The following is a 20115-nucleotide window of genomic DNA, read 5'->3' on the forward strand; positions in this document are numbered from 1 at the left end:
TTTTTTTATTAAATGTACGAGAATGGACGCCTTTCGCATACCTAACCGAATGAAAATGGATCGGTCAATGGTTTGATTCAATTCAATGATAGATTAATGTATTCGTTTGACTTCTTAAGCTCTTATTTATAGGCCTAAATTAATCTATTTCGTTTTTTTCTAGCTATACAATATTTATTTAAAATTAGTATATTTTAATATTATGAAGAGTCTTATGTTACATAATACAACAAAAATTGTTTATTCTCCTTTATTTTTCTTTCTAATGTTCTTGTATTAGATAAAATAAATTGGAAAAATCCAAAATTGGCTCCTGAAAGATTGAGAGGTTTGAAAAAGTCATATTTTTTTACAAGTTATAAAGTATCCCTTGAAGATCACAATGCCGACGCATTTCAGTGAAAGATCAATTATTGAAATTCAGAATATCTCCTAGCGATAAAATTATTTTACATTAGTGTCGTGTCCCAGGGATGGATTTAGGTACACTGTGGGATATTATCTTCCGTTGTCTGTTTTCTAGTGTTAGGTTTGGTAAAATTATGAATTGAACGAGTTTTACTTGTTGTTTATTATTAAAATATTCGATACGACTTGATTGTTCAATGTTCTTCCTAAGACTAAATTACAAATTACTTATTCTACTTATATAATTAACTAAACAATGGGATGGGAGTTTGAGGAGCAAGTTTTAAGAAGACGCTCCGCTTCAGATCACTGTTTTCCGTGGGATCTGTCTATTCTGCAGTTTGTTTATAAGTTGAAAATATGAAGGAACGGTACAATCGGTCTCACGGTGAAGGTTCCTTTATGTTTAGGTATATGTTTATATAATGAGGCGACTAAGAGATGCCGTCGGAATAATAATTGTAATAATAACGGTTTGACACAATTGCATCCCCAAAATGCACTATATAACAATACAGTCAATATGTTAGTATATAATAAATTTTACTTTACTTTTCTAGAATATCGATATTTTATACTATATACAATCAAAAGACATATTTTATATTTCAATTACACATCAAAATCTAAATGCTATAAAAATAGAATGTATTTTATTGGAAACAGCATTCGTTGCATACATCTCTGAGCATTTGCATACAAATGATATTAGCTTACATAATGACAAACATGGGGAGAGGATTGAGTCCTTCATTCTATGAATTTAAATAATAATATTACTAAAACTTCGGGCAGACATGGCACCAAACTTATAACTATGAATATTGAGTTATTATTATTTATCTAGTCAACTCTTCTTTATCCATTTATTTTATGTATACTTACATTTTATTAATGATTTATATCATTAAATAAAATTATAATAAATATAACTATTTATTTACACCTGTATTTCTCTTGATTAAATCAAATTTTATTTTCATTTTTTTATTTGTTAATAAATTTTAAAATGTATGTGATCAATCCAATTTAAATAAACAAAAATCACAAGTAATTTTTATTGAATATTGATATAATCGTTATTAAAAAATCAAATTTTAATACAAATATTTCATTCTATTCATAATATATTGCCTTAGTCAATAACAATGTTTTACTTGATTGCTTGGATCTCGATATTCTTTTCTCGTCTGATTCAATAAAGTTTTTTTCCCTCGTCCCTTCATATTTCTTTCTTTTGATTTGATCCAAGTCCACAAGGGAACGTTCATAATTTATATGAACTGTTATTTTTTTTTAACCTTCCTTTTTCCTACTTCTCTATGCATTTCCTGAAATTCTATTTCACATAGAAATAATAGCAGATATCAGATATTTCGACCTGATACTCACCAATTTGTTTAATTATTGTAGATAGTAAATTATCCTACCGATATGTGATTAGCAAATGGGTCAATAGGACCCAGCTTAATATGAAAGGGTTTCCAGAAGGAAGAAGATAAAGAAGAATAGCAGATATAATATTTTGAATCCATCATTTATTTAAAAAGAAACAAGTTTATTTATAATACATTCTTAGAAAACTTTCCGTTTATGATTCACTCATTAAATAATTTATGTCGATTTATTAAAACAAGATTAAATTTTTTATTAAATTCAAACTTTTTGATATTACTTTCTATTTTTAAGTGATGCTTATTAAAATCTCTATTCTTTATGTAATAAAAATCCCAACCATCTAATTAGTAAAATTTTGAACTTTATATGTATTGAAGTTGGATGTTAAATATAAAAAAAAACCGTATTTTATCTGCACAAAACAACGATATTATTTATGTACTCTTCTAGTTTTGATCCTCGCAAGGATCTTCAAATATAATTGCCCGACGTGCCTTTGACCAACGATCCTCTTTAATCCTCCACAGAGCCTCACGCTCATGACCCAAGCAGATCCTTGTCCACCTCTAAACCCGCAGCTACTATCCGTGGACACATACACAAATGTTTGCAATGGCTTCCATAAATTATATAATTATTTTAATTACGGCCCCCCGAAAACCATTCTAATTACACGAAGCGTGTTACAATTGTAAATACAACGCAACAAAATTAAAAATGTTGTTTGCAATTTTTTTCCTCAATTTGTAATTTTGCAGTGAGATGCAAAGTTCTCACTGTTTGCATGTCACTGGTAGTTTCCATATCGCAAAACGCAAAATGGTAAACCCCGTTTTAGCGCCCTTATCTATGGGAATTAGCAGAATGCTCTCTCCAATGCACATTCAGATAACGCACAACAGATACACGCAGGGAGGAAGAGCAGAAGTCATCAGATAGTATTTCACTAGCAAACACGATAAACTTAAATTCGGGATAAATGATCCGCAGCTCAAACTTCCAGTTAAATTGATTGATCCAACAGCAGCGGACGGTCGCAATATCGATATGCAAAATAGGATCGGCGCAGCCGATTCACCACGAATCCACATAAAAAACAGGAAAAATCCGACAAATAAAATAGCGTAAGCGCTGATTATATTATGGATTTTTTTATGCGATGCAGTTTACATGTATTTTAACTTAACAAACGGAGTTATGCAAATATACTGCTCCTAATGCGAACAAAAATATGCAAAAATGTTTTGCCGGTTGTCGCTGTTCGGTCTTCTCCTGTTCGTTTTTCCATCTTCTTTTTTTTATTTTCATTCTGTGTCTCGCTTTTCATCTTGCTGCGTCCCCATTTATGCAGCTGCCCGTGGAAAGGACGAAATAAATTCCTGCGGTCGTTTCAAAAATACCGGGAAATGTATTGCAGCACGGTTCAAACGCTGCGGAATTATCTGCCCCGCAAACATACCTGCACTGGACATGCCTAATCCTTATATTCATCCTGAACTTTATGCGAAAACCTTTTGAATAACGCAGATCCTGATCTAAACGCCGTGCTATTATATATCATTTCCATATTTTAAGTTCCTTAATACCTTAGTAAGGGTGAACAGCAAGCAGTAAAATCAATTAAAAATTAGCATTTTACATACAAATTAGTAATTAGTTTTGGCTTTCGTTTCAGTATAATTTTTTATAACTGGCTTGTATTTCGGGCACGTTTTACAAAACTTATATTTTGATCATTAAAATTCAAATGTTTAAATATGAAAGCACTAAACAAATCTAATTATATCTTCACATAATGCATTTTATAAAACTGATTTTATTTCATAAAACACTTTGAGCAATTGTACAGAATTTGTCTAAATATTGATGATGATCACTTTGACCCTAAATACACTCTACAATAGTACTTACGGGTTAAAGCCGGTAGTTTTAGCTTTAATTATAGTGAAAATGTATTTAATTAGCGTGACTGTTTGTGAAGTTATACGATAAAACGTAAAGAAACTGCATCGACAAAAACAATTACAGCTTAGTACAATTATACAAACTTATAATCAATCTCAAATTGATCGTTAAACTGACGAAATCCTTCAAATGTAATCGGAATCCTGACAATGTTTATACCGGTGCCGAGATAACATTTTATTTTTCTGCCTCCGAGCGTTGTCGCACTTTAAAGTTCAGCTTAATTGCGAAACTTAACTTAGCCATAACCGTTCGGCCGACAAACTTCTTATTGTTTTCTTCGCGGCGTAGCGGCACAAAAGCGCATTTCGGAATATTGAAAAGTTTTCAAAAGTCTCCATTCTCCATCTTCCGTCGCAGAGAGAACCCTCGAAGAACACTCACAAACCTCCACTCTCCCCTCACAGACTTTTTGCAGGCAGCCATGAACATTACGCATACCCACACAGTCATCCGCACATACACTTCGTGTAATTAATATTATTGTTAAGACAGGCAATATATCTTACTACTGTTATTTATGCACAGAGCTTCGCTAATTTCGTACAATGTATTTCATCTCATGTTTATTGTTGTGGTAACCTGTTTTATTTCAACGTTATGTAGAGGAAATTATTTCAACATTTTAGCGTTATTACATTTGTTTAACATTGCTATTTCAATAATTAGCAAGAATACAGTATTTTAATAATTAATAAATTAATTAGTACTCAAAATGATATGAATGTAAATCTTTTAATTACTGATAAATATAAAATTTGCTACAAAAAAAAGACAAAAAGATAGATGGTTCAACTGTTTCAATAAATATTATTATTATTATGTAATTAAAAAAATATATTTTTTTTTGCAAAAATTCATATTGATATTACCTACTAGTAAATACTGTAAAATTAAAATAAACTACAGAATTAACATAGAATGTACATAATTATAAAATAAATAGAATAAAATAATAGATAGTGCAGCAAAACAGTTGTATATTTCGAGATATTAGTTTTTTTTTCAACGTTTGGAATTAAAAACGATGAATAAAAAAAGTCTGTAAATTATTTGATTTAATTTACATGAGTTATTGTTACAATATCAATAATATCATTCATCCAAATCGTGTTGTACGTTTTTTTTTTGATATGTCAAAATTAATTGCGATGTTTAGTATTCGGATGGTGTAGGACTTCAATTAAATGTGCGTAGCTGCAAGTTGCATTCAAACATTCGCAGCGTCGGAGATTGGATTGCATTTTGATTGATATTGATATTAAAATATTCAACGATCAAAGCGGTATCCTTTTAATGCCGATATAATGATTGCGTTCGCATCGGCGGATTTGCAAATTCTGCAACGCAATCGAAACGTTAATATCGATCGCATATTCTCGTGTATTCCTTCTTAACAAACAGATTTTCGGTTTGAAAAACTGCAACGAGATGGGATGGGCTTCTCATCTAACACCACAGTATAGATCGAGACCAACATCGGAAGCTCCAGCAAAAACGTAAAGCTGTCAGCTAGCTGAACGCGAGAGCCTGTTATACGTGCAATGTTCCTTTTTCGCTGTTACGAAGCACCGTCTTTTTTCTTCTTCTTTTTCTTCTTAGAAGTAAAAATGAGCAATTTAGTGCAGATAAGGAATGGTGTAAATAATAGGGAATCTTAACGTTACATAAATAAATGTAGGATAAGTTTATATATACTCAATTCTTTAACCAAATGACTTGTGTTTTAATTGTTGGTAAAAACATTATATAACAATAGAAATTGATTTAACATGATAAACATATTTTTTTTTAAATATTAGTAACGATAAACTTCGATCAGTCAGAAATTCCTAAATGTTTGAAAATTTTAAAAATAGTACAGAAAATTATTGTCTATTTTTTTGCGGTTTATTATTAGTCCCGTTTCAAACAGTCCAGTATTTTGGCAGAAATGATTGCCCGCACTATGCTACAATTACTTTACTAGATCACAAATGATTTTGTACAATAAAAAATCTTAAGTTGAAAAATCTCTTGGAAAATGGTGAATTAAGATGAAAACATCTTAACATAAATAATTAGTATAAATGACAGAAAATCTTAATTATTAAATATAGTTTTATTTATAAATTTCTTTTGGTTGAAGAACTCTAGTTTTTGTATTGTTCTTAGCAAATAAACCTAAATCACAGAGACTCATGGGATCATACACGTCGCATTCTCACTTATATACTTATATATCACAATACTTATAATTATATTATATTATGTATGTAAAATTATATATTTATTTTGTTCAGGGCGAAAAACCTATGAAAAATAGGCATTTGGAATAGTTGATCATTTTTTTGTAGAAAAAGGGCAAAGAGAAAAAAATAATTCAAATAATAGCAATTGGACGATGAAGAAAAAGGTTGTGGATTCCAGATGGTTTATTTACTTATAACGCTTCTTACACAATTAGCTCTGACCCAACTAATACTTAACGAATAATGCCACAGTTTACAGCGTTGATGCGCTTAAACAAATATTGATATCACATCTGGTTCAAATAATAATTTTGAGAATTTCTATACGAAACATAAAAAAGTGTTTAATTTGCGTAGATAAATTAAAATGAGCTATTTCAATGTGATTTGTTTAATCTCTTTCATCCTGGAACGAGTTCTAAGTATTAGATGAGGTATACCGTATATAATTTCTGTATTTGTCAATAATAGTTATCAATATACAGTGGAACGTCGTTTAACGAGTACCTTGTATAACGAGCATTTCCCATAACGAGCAAAATTAATTCTAAAAAAAATGACTCGCTTAACGATTTTTAAAACTTGTCTACAAATCTTATGTGGATTTTTGAATATGTTTCACTATGTGAGTAAAAATCCAGAAATTTTGGAGAGGATTAAACTTGCTAAGTGAGGTTCCACTATATTTATATAATTTGTGATGTAAAAACTAGAAACTGTAATAATTGTCTCAGTTCTATCATTAAATTAGTCCTGAAACAGCAAAGTAATTCTAAACTGTGTAACATCAAGTACCCGAAAAAAAAATATACGTGAAAATTTAAGGTCGTCTTAAATTTGTTTAAAATAGTGTCTTGTACGTTGGAGACGTCTTGAGATTGTAAATAGTTTAATTAAATTTCTGGCGTAAGACTGGAAGGCAATATTTCTGGGACTAAGATTTTCTAATACCGTCGTGTAATATATTCGCGTGGGAGGGTGAGTCTTAATGCCCAGGAGTCGCTGTATGTGTATGCAAGATTGTGTCTGTGAATGTTGTTAGTCCCTTAGCGCTATTTGAAAATGGTAATCCGGTGCAAATTGAACTACATCGGTGTGTTAAGCGTGCATAGGACGAAAATCGGTGGGTTGAAATTGAGGGTGGTGTGTGAATCGAGGGTTGTGAGGATGGGGTCGACGGAAACGCTCGCGCTTCTAATTTACAGGGCCAGGAGGTGTCTAGTGGTTAATAAGTGGCGCAGCGTCGCGTCGTCCTTTCGCCCTAGAAATGGTTCATTATAGATAACATTTTGGTATTCCCATTAATCTGACTCACCCTCAATTTAGCTGTCCTCTGGGTATATGTTTATTTGCAATTTTTGTGTAATTATATGTATCTTCAGAAAAAAATATACAAACGATGTATCTAACATGTGGTCTACCCTGAATACTAACAAGGCAAGTAAAACAAGACTTACATTTACTAGACTACAAATTTGTATTAACAATCCGCCAAAAACAAATACTTACATCATACAAATACAGGTATCCCCCGACTTACGAACTCCCGGACTTACGAACAAAATGATTCTAAATTAACTATCCAAACAAAAATTGATAATTTCTTTAATAAAATATAATATTTTTAAAAGATGTACTATCTGTTTTGTTGCATTTGTTTCTTTTGCCGTTATTTATTAAATAATGGTGATGTCTACATTGAAAAGTATTTGTAAGTAAGTATTTTGTTTATTTCAATCTATTTTTTCATATCTATGTAGACAGTAATAAGGAATTTAACATATATATATGGAAAAATCATGATAAAGTATAGTTTGAAATTTTAAAATTCTCCCGCCTTACGAACAAATTCGACTTACGAAAAACCGTATATTATATAAGGTTCAATTCAACAGTATATAAAGTCATATCAAAAAAAATATAAAAAATCCAAGTTGAGAATTAGCTAATACATTAATCCCTTGCTGCAGTCAGGGATATTGCAGAAACCAATTACTTGGAATATGTAAGATATTGCTGTATTTTTATGCTTATTGACTACTTCCACAAATTTAAATACTTCCCGCCAAATTACATCACTTTGATCCTATCACCTGACAACATATGCGAAATTATACCTTATTTATTTGTATCACGATACCCAAGATCAAAGAATTAATTGTAACCAAGAATACAACGTTCATAAATTTATTTGACATCTGTCAAATTATGTTTATTTCACATCCCAGATGAATAATTTATGTTATATTAAGTGCAACATTGATTGAATAATTTCTAGAAAAGTGAAGCATTCAATAATCATCAAATGGTAAGTTTATATCAATATAATTAGGAATGTAGTATTTCTTAGCAAAGATATTTTTTTTTGTAATTATTCCTGTTGCATTAAAATTTCAATAATTTCAATACACTATATTCAATGGCTTGAATTAAATGAACATTTTATAAAAAGCATGAATATTATATATAATATTTTATTAATATATAATTGTATAAATACACCTCATAGACAATTTTAATAAAATAGTTTAAAAGCTCTTGAATAATATATAACATATGCAATGTACATTTAATTATTATAATAATAACGTCATTAGGTATATGTAGTAATATACGTTGTAAAACGCAACTACTATATTATTACTGGAGCACCTTTTAAGTACATATTTTAAATGATATATTATTCAATACCATGCAAATTTTGCAAATAATTTAAAAAGCAAATTTATATACAATATTTAAGCAATAATAAATGGACTTTTATGATTTTTTTTTTTAAATTAAGGATTGGTTTAGTATTTGCAACTGATTGGTAGAGACAGTTGATTCATAATGACGTAAATTAGACGTTTTCATAACCATATAAAACTTTTGTACATAATATAATATTCCATAATACTTAATTATTTATATGGACATAAAGAAAAGCGTTTTCAAATCATTCACAATGACCACTGATTCATCACGGGGTGTTTATATGGTTATTATAATATATTCAAAGTTTTATCACAATTTACTTCAAAATGTGTCTAATATTGAAAACAGTAAACAAACATTGAAAATGTATACTGATGATGAAAAATATATCAAAATCTTTTTTTATATAAAACATCATTTAACGAAACCCGTATTTTTCTCATTCAATTGCTGAAAAGACCCACTTCTAATCCCTATTAACAATTTTTCTAAGAAACGAAATGGTCTCATATCTGGACAAGAGAGATGAAAGATGATTTGTTGTTCAAATGTCGTTGCCGAAAGTTCGTGCGCCACTCAAATTTCTTGTTTATCTTTTTCCTAAGTCTTTTCAAATGATCTTTCATTATTGATCAGCAAGGTCTTGTAATAATTCCTTAATTGTTTTACGTTGGTTCGGACTCCACCAATGAGTTTAAAGTGTCATTATTGATCTTAAGAGGTCTCCCTAATTTTGGTTTATCCTTGAACTCCGTACCATAACTTTAGAACTTTTGAAACTATCTACACACTTTCTAGAATTTAAGATGACTCAATAAATATCGCAAATGGTCTTGTATAGCTTCTTTGGATTTAAATCTTGTATCAAGTAAAAACAGCATATAATGTCAAAAATATGTCTCGTCAATCTCTGTCCTTCGTATTTTTTGTAATATAGGCCAAATATAATTGTCAAAACAAAAAGATTACTATCAGAGATACAAAATGATACTAAACATGACATGTTATCTCAAAGCAAACCGATGACAAAGTTGTTTCAAAGTAATGCAACAAAAAATGACATTTCTTATTATTGCATATACACTCTTATATATTACTTATATATGTATTAATTGTATTTGTTTACAATTTTGTACATTAATCTCTGTTATAAAGCAATAAAGGCAAATTAATCATTTAATCTTTGTAATATTCATAAATTTTCTGGTTAAAGTGTTTGTATTATATAACAATTTGGTTTTTAAAACGACCGTTGGGAAAAAATAGTTGCAGAACCGAGGTTTTTAACGAAATCACCCGGCGCATCCGTATTTTATGTTTATTCATTGCATTAAATCAAGATTTTACGAGTATAAAAATCAATAATTTCAAACCACGCTAACCATTCATATTTAATATATTATTGTATGTACATATATAAAAAAAACTCCCCATAACCTCATTCAGATGAAACAGTAAAACTATTTTAATAATGCAAAACACACGCACGATTTACGAGTACAGCAAAAGCGAAAACATTTTGACGTTAATGTTTAACTGAAGGAATAGCCTGTGCGGCATTCGAATCCTGGGATTTGGGGTGGCAGGGAGACAACCCCAGTTTACGCGTTTGAACCCATAAATATCCGAAAACATATTCGTGGGCGGTCGCCGGAATTAGTGTAAAATTATTGCGCGCATTGCGGACGAATAATTGCGAGAAATAATGAAAGCGCAAACGATTGCGAAAATGAATTTTCCGCAAAAAATAAACCGACAACAAAACGATCTAAAGCCGCGAAACGCACACCGCAGGGCTATTGAAAAAATAATAAATGATTGGTAAAAGTCATTCTGTAATGCAGAAAACTTTTATTTTTAAATCAAAATAATACTTGCAATAGGTTCATTTTATTTGTATTAACTAATGTTATTATTATTTTCAATAAATATTATTTCTGAGCATATATATTTTGGAATTATTTCTATTTTATTTATTTAAAGAAATTTTTATATTTATTTTCAAGTTTCAGTTTCTTTTTAAGTGGTATAATTCCATTTTTAATAGTCATAGTGAAAAATCAACGATTTAATTACAATTATCATTGATTGTTACGACTTCAGTGTGCACTGCCCTTTATTATATATTGGCTAGTGCCTTAAAAACAACACTTTCTAAAATAACGTCTCATATATGAACTTATGACTTTCTTTGATATTATCCATTTAATTTTTAATTATATCATTTATATTTTAATATAAATGTTTAATATACATGTTTTTGAGAAAAACATGTCTAGCTGAAAATTTATTTGACTAAGGGAATTTGATGCTTAAACGAAAATATAAGAACAGTAGAATTTTATGTGATTATTTGTATAGTTAGAAGTTTGGTAGCATTAAAAGCATAAGGCATGTCGAATTTTCCGCCTTATGTTTATTCGGTGATTACATGAAACTCAAGAGATTCTGAGTGAAGCGGTAATAGCATCCCATGTTTAAGGTAAATTGTACGTTTGATCTTGTCCGTAAACATGACATGCTAGACGCCGTCTGTTTGCCTTCCGATTGCATAATCCTGAGCATCCAATTTCTGCAAAGGTCGGCGAAAAAAAGGCAGCGTAGGCGGATGCTTGTTATTTGTTTTATATTTATTTATATATACAGATATAGGAATAGGTGTAATGTTTTGTTTGTACTCACGGGAAGACTGAGTGCTGGAGCTGTTGGTGACCGATGCAGCCCTATAATACGGCGGCGTATCGCCCTTTCCTATGGGTGTCGTCGCGCCAAGTCTTCGGGTTACGTCCGGTGCCGGTGGAAATCTCTCTTCCTGCAAAACAAACATGTAACTAATTGGTGCTCACACAAACCCCACAATATAATTAGAACCGAAAGCAAATACGAACACCCCAAACTAATCGCAAGGATTGACAGATTCACAAACGTAAGGTGTGTACTTGGGTACCAGACAAAGCCACAACTCCCATTGTAGGGACAATTGAATATGTAAGATATTACTTGATTAATAACATGCAATTGTTTAAGCAATTACTCCTCACATTATCTTTAATGTATCTACAATTTAAATTAATTACTAATAAAGACAATACTTTCTTCATACGGTCTGATGATTTGTAAATACATATTAATACTCTTAGCAGAGTCCGTCAGACTCCACGCAAGTAGTGGTTTTAAAATATTTTTCTTTACCAGTTTTAAAATAGGGTAAGTTTTAGTAATCTTAGAAATTAAAATTAATCATCTTTGTTTAATGTAGTTGCTGTCTAAAAAATCTAGAAAACCAAAGCTAATATTATTGTATAAGGGCTGTATACAAAGCCCACAAAGATTCGCCCCTGTACAAAGTAAAGATAATGAATAAATCAGTATATTTATTGGAAGCTTTTCCAATTTTTTTAGTTTTTTTTTCGCTTTTGTTCATATATTGATTGGATTTTAAACTTTAACATATATAAATGTAGAGACCAGTTAAATTATTCCATATACCATTAAACATTCTACACAACACATCGGTAATCTATGAAAACCTCCCAATGCGATACTAAAAACCGTTCAATAATTAATGTGCCACGTACCACTTGTTTTTAATTACAAAAGTATCGTTACAACTTTATTCTATGGGCTAATTAAACGGTACTATTCAAACTTTAATATGTAAAAGTGTATAGTTATAATAAAAGCCGAAATCTGAATAATGAAGCATGAGAATTTTATGCAGCGAATTAAAAAAAAAGAGTACACTATTATAATCGGAGGGAAACCCGTTTTCATGATAATCCTTTATGCTGGTCGCGATTTAATTAAAATTTTAAAATTTCACGCTTAATAAAAACGGACAATAAAACTACATTATATTTATTTTAATTTAATTGCATTTTAATGTTAAATAATTCCGTTTCGCTTTAATATAGTCACCGGATTTGGTTTAATTACCTTTTTGCTCAACAATACTGGATATGAAAAAAATGTATGTACATGCATGCGCACATATAGTAACGATATTAATTCGTTTAATTTAACTGAGTTCAATTTAGATTACTGCTGTATTGTATTTAAAAAAAATAGAATGGAAACATATGTTTATCTAAAATTGAATCACTGGTTTTCATGCATAAAGCTATTTGTTATTTTTTTTTAAGTAAATCATGAAAATATCTACTAAATTATCTTATTGAAGTAGATTTATCTTACTTTTGATTTAAGTCTTTTTATGCCTCAAAACTCGAGAGTTTCACTATGAAAAGGTAACAATTTCACTTGATTTTTCTTCTTTTTATTACTGAAATTACCGGTATTTGTTGTAAAAATTTACCCGTCATCAGATTGTCCGTTTATCGGTAATGAATTTATATTAATTTATTTAAAAAAACATGTATTGTTTTATAGTCTGATAGAAATCTTATTATAACTAAGTAATATAAAATTAGCACATTGTAATAAATAATTTATTATTTTTTATTTCACACTGTTTTTTGTCTTTCATTAATTAGGTAATTGTATAACATAGTAATTAATATGCCCCAATCAATAGTTTAGACCAAATAACAATAAAATAATTGTAATCAAACATAAACTGTTACTAAGAACTATTGATCATAATACAGAAATAGTTTATTAAAGCAATCGTTGTGTGATTTCATTTTGGAAATGTGTTTGAGCTGTGGAATTGGTTTTGAATAAAACTAGATATAATATACAGTCCATGCGATTGTGTTACTAAAAAAAATGTGTGGGAGAGCATTAAATCATTACGACTAAAAATTGGCGTTTGCATGCGGAATTTCCACGGAGATACAGCCGGGTGCAAACTAATAAACTTTTAATGAATATCCATTGGATTATCGGAGGCTTCTGCCCTACCCCACATTTATCATTCGACGGGTTTATCAAATAACAATAAACAAACTCGTGTAGTGTAGGAAATTCAGTATATGCAAATGAGTGCATCTTTTTTTTAATTGCTGTGTTTTACAATAATTGAATTACTCTAAGTTTAATTTTCTGCACAGTAATTGTAATTAATTAGCTTTGTTACCTAATAGCTCGTATTTATTGGTATTTCATTATTGAATAAATAAAATTAATTGAAAAATAGTCCTTCTCTGCGATATAAATATTTAATTTTATAATAATTGAATGTAAATAATTAATTTTACAAAATTTATTGGTTCGTTCATAAAGTCCATAGTAAATAATTCTTTTTATAATAACTAATTGTAATTAACAGCTTTAATTTTTCAGGTTTTCGTTATTTGATGCATTATTTTTTGCAATAATTGATTGCAATTAATTAACTGTTTAAATCTTATTAAAATTTAACGATAATTGAATGTAATTAATTATCTTTGTAATATAACAGATTTTATTTTTTGGAACTTCGATATTTAATAAATTAGTTTGACATCGAGCTACTGATTATATAACATATAGGAAATGTTCGATTCGCATAGCATCAAACGTAGGGAAATTCGGTTTAAAAGTTAAAAGACCCTATTAGGAAAAGAGCTGCTCTTGCTGGAAATGTATGTCGCAAATGAATTTAAGCCCTTTGAAATAGTTCTACTAGTATAATGACAGATACTTCGAAATATATTCGATTAACTGGAGAAACTATAATTTATTTAATTTTTGTTGCAATTTAACCCTTTGTTACCTAGTGAACATAGTGAAAATTAAAAAATAGATTACATTTTTGGATTTCTTTTAAAACACATCAAAGTTAAGTTGCCTATAACTTTTTATTAAATATCAGCAATATTTTCAATTAAAAGATAATGGGCACTTTTTGGTAAAGTCAGGCAATTTTAAGCTTAAATTAAGTGAATTATAGTGATTTAGATTTCAAAAACAGATTCATTTTCATAAATATACAGTGGAATCTCGATTAACGAGCAAAATGAATTGTAAGAAAAATGACTCTCTTAACTAGCGACGTTTTGCATAACGAGTGACGATGAGAAGAGAAGTCCCGGATTTCGCGCCTGCTTCATCATTTTTAAAACTTGTGTATACATAGTATGTGCATTTTTGAATATGTTTCACTATACGATTATTTCATTATACGAGAAAAATCCGGAAATTTTGGAACGAATTAAACTCGTTAAGCGAGGTTCCACTACATATAAAACTGGATGTATAAACGTGATAAAAAATGCTCCAATCAATAGTTTCATCAAAAAAAAAAGAAAAAAATACTTAAAAGTACCATCAGACGACAAAGGGTTAAAATATTAAGTTTATATAATAATTGGAATTATGCAATGAAGGTGAATATGTCACATAGATTCCATCAGTTATATCTGTTTTTATTGTTTCCCATAAAATACAAATTAATATGTAAAGAGAAACTTTTATAACACGAGACTTCAATTGCACGGTTTCTTAGAAGTATACTTTCTCAAAATTCTTTGTAGCATTACATTTTGCCTTTGAGTGGAGTAGACCATCTTTTAACCCTTCATTACTCGCATGTTGTCTGTGAGAAGCCAGTGTATAGAATACTAACCATAACTTTTGTAACTGGAAAGAATTACCTTGTGTTATTATACAATACGTTTAATTTCGATACATATTGGGCAAAACATGTATATATTTTTATTGATATTACTTGAATTATTAAATTAGATATACAAATTTATGAATATAATCCAAATTAATCAAATTACCAAAAAAAAGAATGTGAGATTCGTTTAGTAAGAATATGTGAAAAATAAAATTTAATTAAAACAAAAAAATTCTAAATATTCAAATTTAAAAAAAAGTAGGTAGGTAGGTATACAAGAGCAATTACAAAGTTTGCGTTATAATTGTATCTATATTAATAGAAAAAATAGATTTTATTAATTAATATAATTACGTAAAGAAATTGTTCTATATTTTAAGTTTATATTTGTAATACGAGTGTTAATCGTTGGTAATTTGTTGTAAGAGCTGATTTAGAGCTTACTTTGACAGGTGATTTACTGATGCAACTCACGAAATAGAGACTTATTGAGCTACGCGTCTCGCATGCACTGAAGACATTCGAACGGAGATTTAAACAGGTTCACGATAGACTAAAGTAACTGGAATTATTCATATTAATTGCATGTTCACAACTATAAATCTCTTATTTAACTAAATGTGTTTGCTTTAATAGCAAAACTATTGTAACTTCCAATTTGTATTATTTTATTTGTATAATATTTATTTGTATTCAAAATAAATTCATATAAAATAATACACATTGGTTATGAATATATAAATAATTGTATTAAAATTATACAATTATTATTGAAATATTATCATTTAATTTGATAAAAATACATGTAAAAACTTATTCAAATTCAAATAATATTTGCTAAATATTATTTCTACTATTCATAACAAATTTATTTTTAATAAATTTAAACATTTTACAATTATTTACATTTATATAACTATATTTTAACTTTTTTTAACGGGATTTTGATTGTCGGGATTATGGTAGTCGGGATTTCGGTACACTCGGGATTTCGAACGTCGGGATTTCAATACACTCGGGATTTCGAACGTCGGGATTTCGATACACTCGGGATTTCGAACGTCGGGATTTCGATAGACGGGATTTCGATAGACGGGATTTCGATTGTCGGGCTTGCGATTGCCACCGTTTTATATTACATGTAAATACTTGTACAGGCAGTAAATCCTTACATATTCTTATTTTATTCAGTTATGTAAAAAAATATAGTGTCTTCATAAAAAATCATATTTGAATAATTGATATAAAAAAATCTGTACGCGTAGATTATTTTATTGTTGTTGTTTGTAACCTCGTCGTGTTCCTTATTCTCGTGATACCTGCCTAACAATGGTTATTATTTTAAATTTCCCAGCCGTCCACTTAGTGGACAGGGACTTCAACCCTGTTGCACTTACCTTAATTCAAGGCACGCCGTATTACTGCGGACGACCATTTGTTATATGATCCAACGTGTTTGTCAACAAGCCACTCGTATTTCATACAAAAATCGAGCAGACAAAACGGGACCTCATCCATAAATCACAATGCATTAAATAGTGCTGCTCTGACAAACGAACAATATTAATGATAATATTTTTCACTCTGTATAACATTTTTCGCATCAAGCTATGACATTTCAAAATAACATGCGGTATGATAAAAATCAACAATAAAAACGTATTCCATTGAGTGTTTAGGGCATACGAGATTTTTTGGGGCCCACGCAACAAAGGAATTGAGCAGAGAGCCTTCGACTAATACTGTTTAGGGCAGTTTTCCAAATGTGGGGCCCGCGCAATTAAAAAATGGACACGCCTAGAGTTTAATAATATGGCGTATTATGATATGTTACAAAAAAGGTTGGGAACCTCAGCTAACATCGTTTAGGGGTCGTGAACTAATACTCTTTAGGGGCCTACTCAATTAAGCCATGTTTTGAATAGTTGTTTCTACTGTTATATTTATTTATTTTGAAACGACCGGAGGCTTAGAATACTTATTTTGAAGTTAAGTTACATTAAGTAAGAGATGAAAAACAGAAATTAGTGCTTAGGGCTCACAACAACGTGTATTTATTTAAAATTGATATTTTTATTATAATTCTGAATATTTTCTAAGAAAACTTTTGATAAATGAAAATTTTAAACATTTGGATTTTTCTTATTTCTGGTGATATTTTATAAGAAAGTTTTTTTTAAACATAGGCCTAAGAAAATAATGTAAATTAAATTAGGTTATTTGAGATTCAATGGAGTATTATTGCCGGCTTTTGGTGTATTTTCTGCGTGGAATATAAATCAGCATTAACTTAGAGATTTATTGTCTGCTCTTACTTATATAATGCATGAGTATATCACGTTCAGTGGCTCATACATAGCGCGTTGCTGAGTGTTATCTATGGAGAAGCTTAAATTCAGCAAAAAAAATGCATAAAATTACTGCATAATAAATGTTTTAAATTTAATAATTAGCACATTCTAAGGCATTTTTCATTAATGATAATTACACATTTTCCATTTACAAAATTTATTGGTTTTTGGCTATCGACGAAAATGTTTCAGTGTATGAAATTAGATTGTAGTTTATATGTTTTGTAACGCAAAACACATATGACTAGTTTTTCATATAATTTAAATATATTTGAATAATTGAAGTATTAGTTATAAATCTATAGATAAATATCCAAAAAAAAATGCACAATATTACTATTAACGCGAATTCGGTATAATTCGAAGCCTAAAAAAGTGGTAAATTTATCTATTTACTATATTTTAATGTAACTTCATTTAACAAAGTGCTAATCAAAGTCATACTGATTTTATCCATTCTATTCAGTAATTAACGCATGCAAATTAACTGCTGTTTTTTTACATTTCATTTAAAATAATTAGTGAAATACAAATTACAAACATAAAATTCTTAAAAAAAATAATGCTTATTAAAATATAAATGTACGCTTTCAATTCAGTGATTAACGATTCGAAAGGATCTTTAATTAAATATCACTAATGAAAAACATCATTACATTTAAAATAATTCATGAAATAAAATTATTGAAATTATATTTACAAGTATTTGGAGTTAATTAAATTAATTATCATAATTTAATTAAATTTATGCAAGCGCGTTGTTAATTCTATTAGTGATTTTATGTGTAAAATATATTAACTCATTTAATAATATTATTTATCAGCGTGTTGCTATGATATAATAAATTTTATTCTTATATTATTTACTAATTACAAATACTTTATATATTATTAATAGTATAATTAAATAAGGGAAGAAAGATTTTGGTCGATACTTTTTATAATTATTTTTTTATAAATTGAATTAATAAAACAATAATCAGTACGAAAAAAAATTCAAAAATACATTCAATAATAATTTTTATAATTAACAAAAGAAGATTAACTACTGTGTACGGCTATTGACCTTTTAGCCTTTTTCCTCGAAATTGATATTTTTAGTTAATTTTAATTTCCTCTTCAGTGTACATAAATTTCCTAGACTAAACCTTTGGATGAAATGAACTACAGTTTTTTTAATGTAGTTTTTCACATAGTTACTTTTGAAATATCAAAACCATCGAATTGTTATATTACGTAAGTCTACGTTCTGGTACTGTTTTATTTTAATAGTCAATATTGGATTGTTTTGCTTCTGTAAGTATTAATTATTGAAGGCGAAAGGTTGTGGCGTCTACCCTTGTTCAGCAATTAGTGTATATAGGAAGTAGGAATTACCGGTTCCGATACTCTAATTATAAATTAATTAGCTCGCACTAAAGTTCGTATAATCACGCATAGTTTGAAGCCAGCTAATTTAATAATTATAACTTGTTAGGTCATCATGTTAAAAACTTCAAGTTTTTTTTAAACTTCAGTATAAAAAAATTACTGATACCTGGTTATGCATCTTTTTTGTATAATTGTATATATGCAAACTGTAATTAATCAAACAAATTTTTATTTTACTTTATGAATGTAAATAAATAATTTAATAATAATAACAATACTATCTTCCAAAAAGACGTAGTAAATCATAATATACGTTCAATCATCATACCTCATTTTTGTCTGCGTTTACACTTTTCCCTACCACCTACATTCAAAGTAAGTACAATATACTTTTCTTAATTTTCAGTGTCTAATATGTATTGAATATAATGAATATTTTCCGAATGGAGTGATAACTGTATACATTTACCGGAAAATGTATAGATTAGCCTGTCGTGTCCCAGAGATGGAATTCTGGACACAGTGGAATATTGTCTGGTGTTGTCGTTGTGGAGTCTCAGTTGTACGAATTAAATAATTCAATTGTTTTTACATAACTTCATTATAATAATTGGTACTCTTGGAGTCTTTTTCCAAGACAATGTAGTTACTTTGGTAGGTTGACTAAGACTATACTCGTCTTAGGTTTTATGAGACTATGCTGGTTATATTAACGTTTTACTGAGATTAATTCTAAATACTTATTCTACTTACAAATTTAATTCTTATTAATACGGGGTTGGAGTTGTGATCGGGAGTAGGGTTTGTATATATTGATGATTAAACGTTCCCACTGGAATCGACCTTGGTGGTTTTGTTTATTATAAGACCGGGACAAATTCCTATACATTTGTTTATATGAAAAAAATGATCGATTACGATTGTACATGTAACGATCTTTATGTGTTTATAATAAAGACTTGAATTCGGAGTAAAGGTATAGAAGTATCGATGGGAATGTTTACGCTTGGTCCCCTTTGTTTATATTAAAGTGTATCGAACTGGAATCACGGTAGAGATTCCTCTATGCTGATGCTTATGTTTATATAATAATGCGACTAAGAGACGCCTTGGATGTCTCTAGTTTGTCAATACACTATATTAATAATAACAATTACAATAATAATGGTTGGACATAACAACCCCGTCT

At 29.2% G+C, this 20115-nt stretch overlaps 1 protein-coding gene across 1 annotated transcript in view; it reads right to left on the bottom strand.

Moving 5' to 3' along the window:
* The window catches only part of LOC108565836 (dipeptidase 1-like), a 119987-nt gene that overhangs the window by 41650 nt on the left and 58222 nt on the right, over positions 1-20115 (bottom strand). Inside the window, exon 2 of the mRNA XM_017925484.1 lies at positions 11382-11511. Coding sequence (XP_017780973.1) covers positions 11382-11511 — 130 coding nt within the window. The remainder of the gene's footprint in view (positions 1-11381; positions 11512-20115) is intronic.

Source organism: Nicrophorus vespilloides, unplaced genomic scaffold (genome assembly GCF_001412225.1).
Source record: "Nicrophorus vespilloides isolate i.1.1-1 unplaced genomic scaffold, Nicve_v1.0, whole genome shotgun sequence".
NCBI classification, from domain to species: domain Eukaryota; kingdom Metazoa; phylum Arthropoda; class Insecta; order Coleoptera; family Silphidae; genus Nicrophorus; species Nicrophorus vespilloides.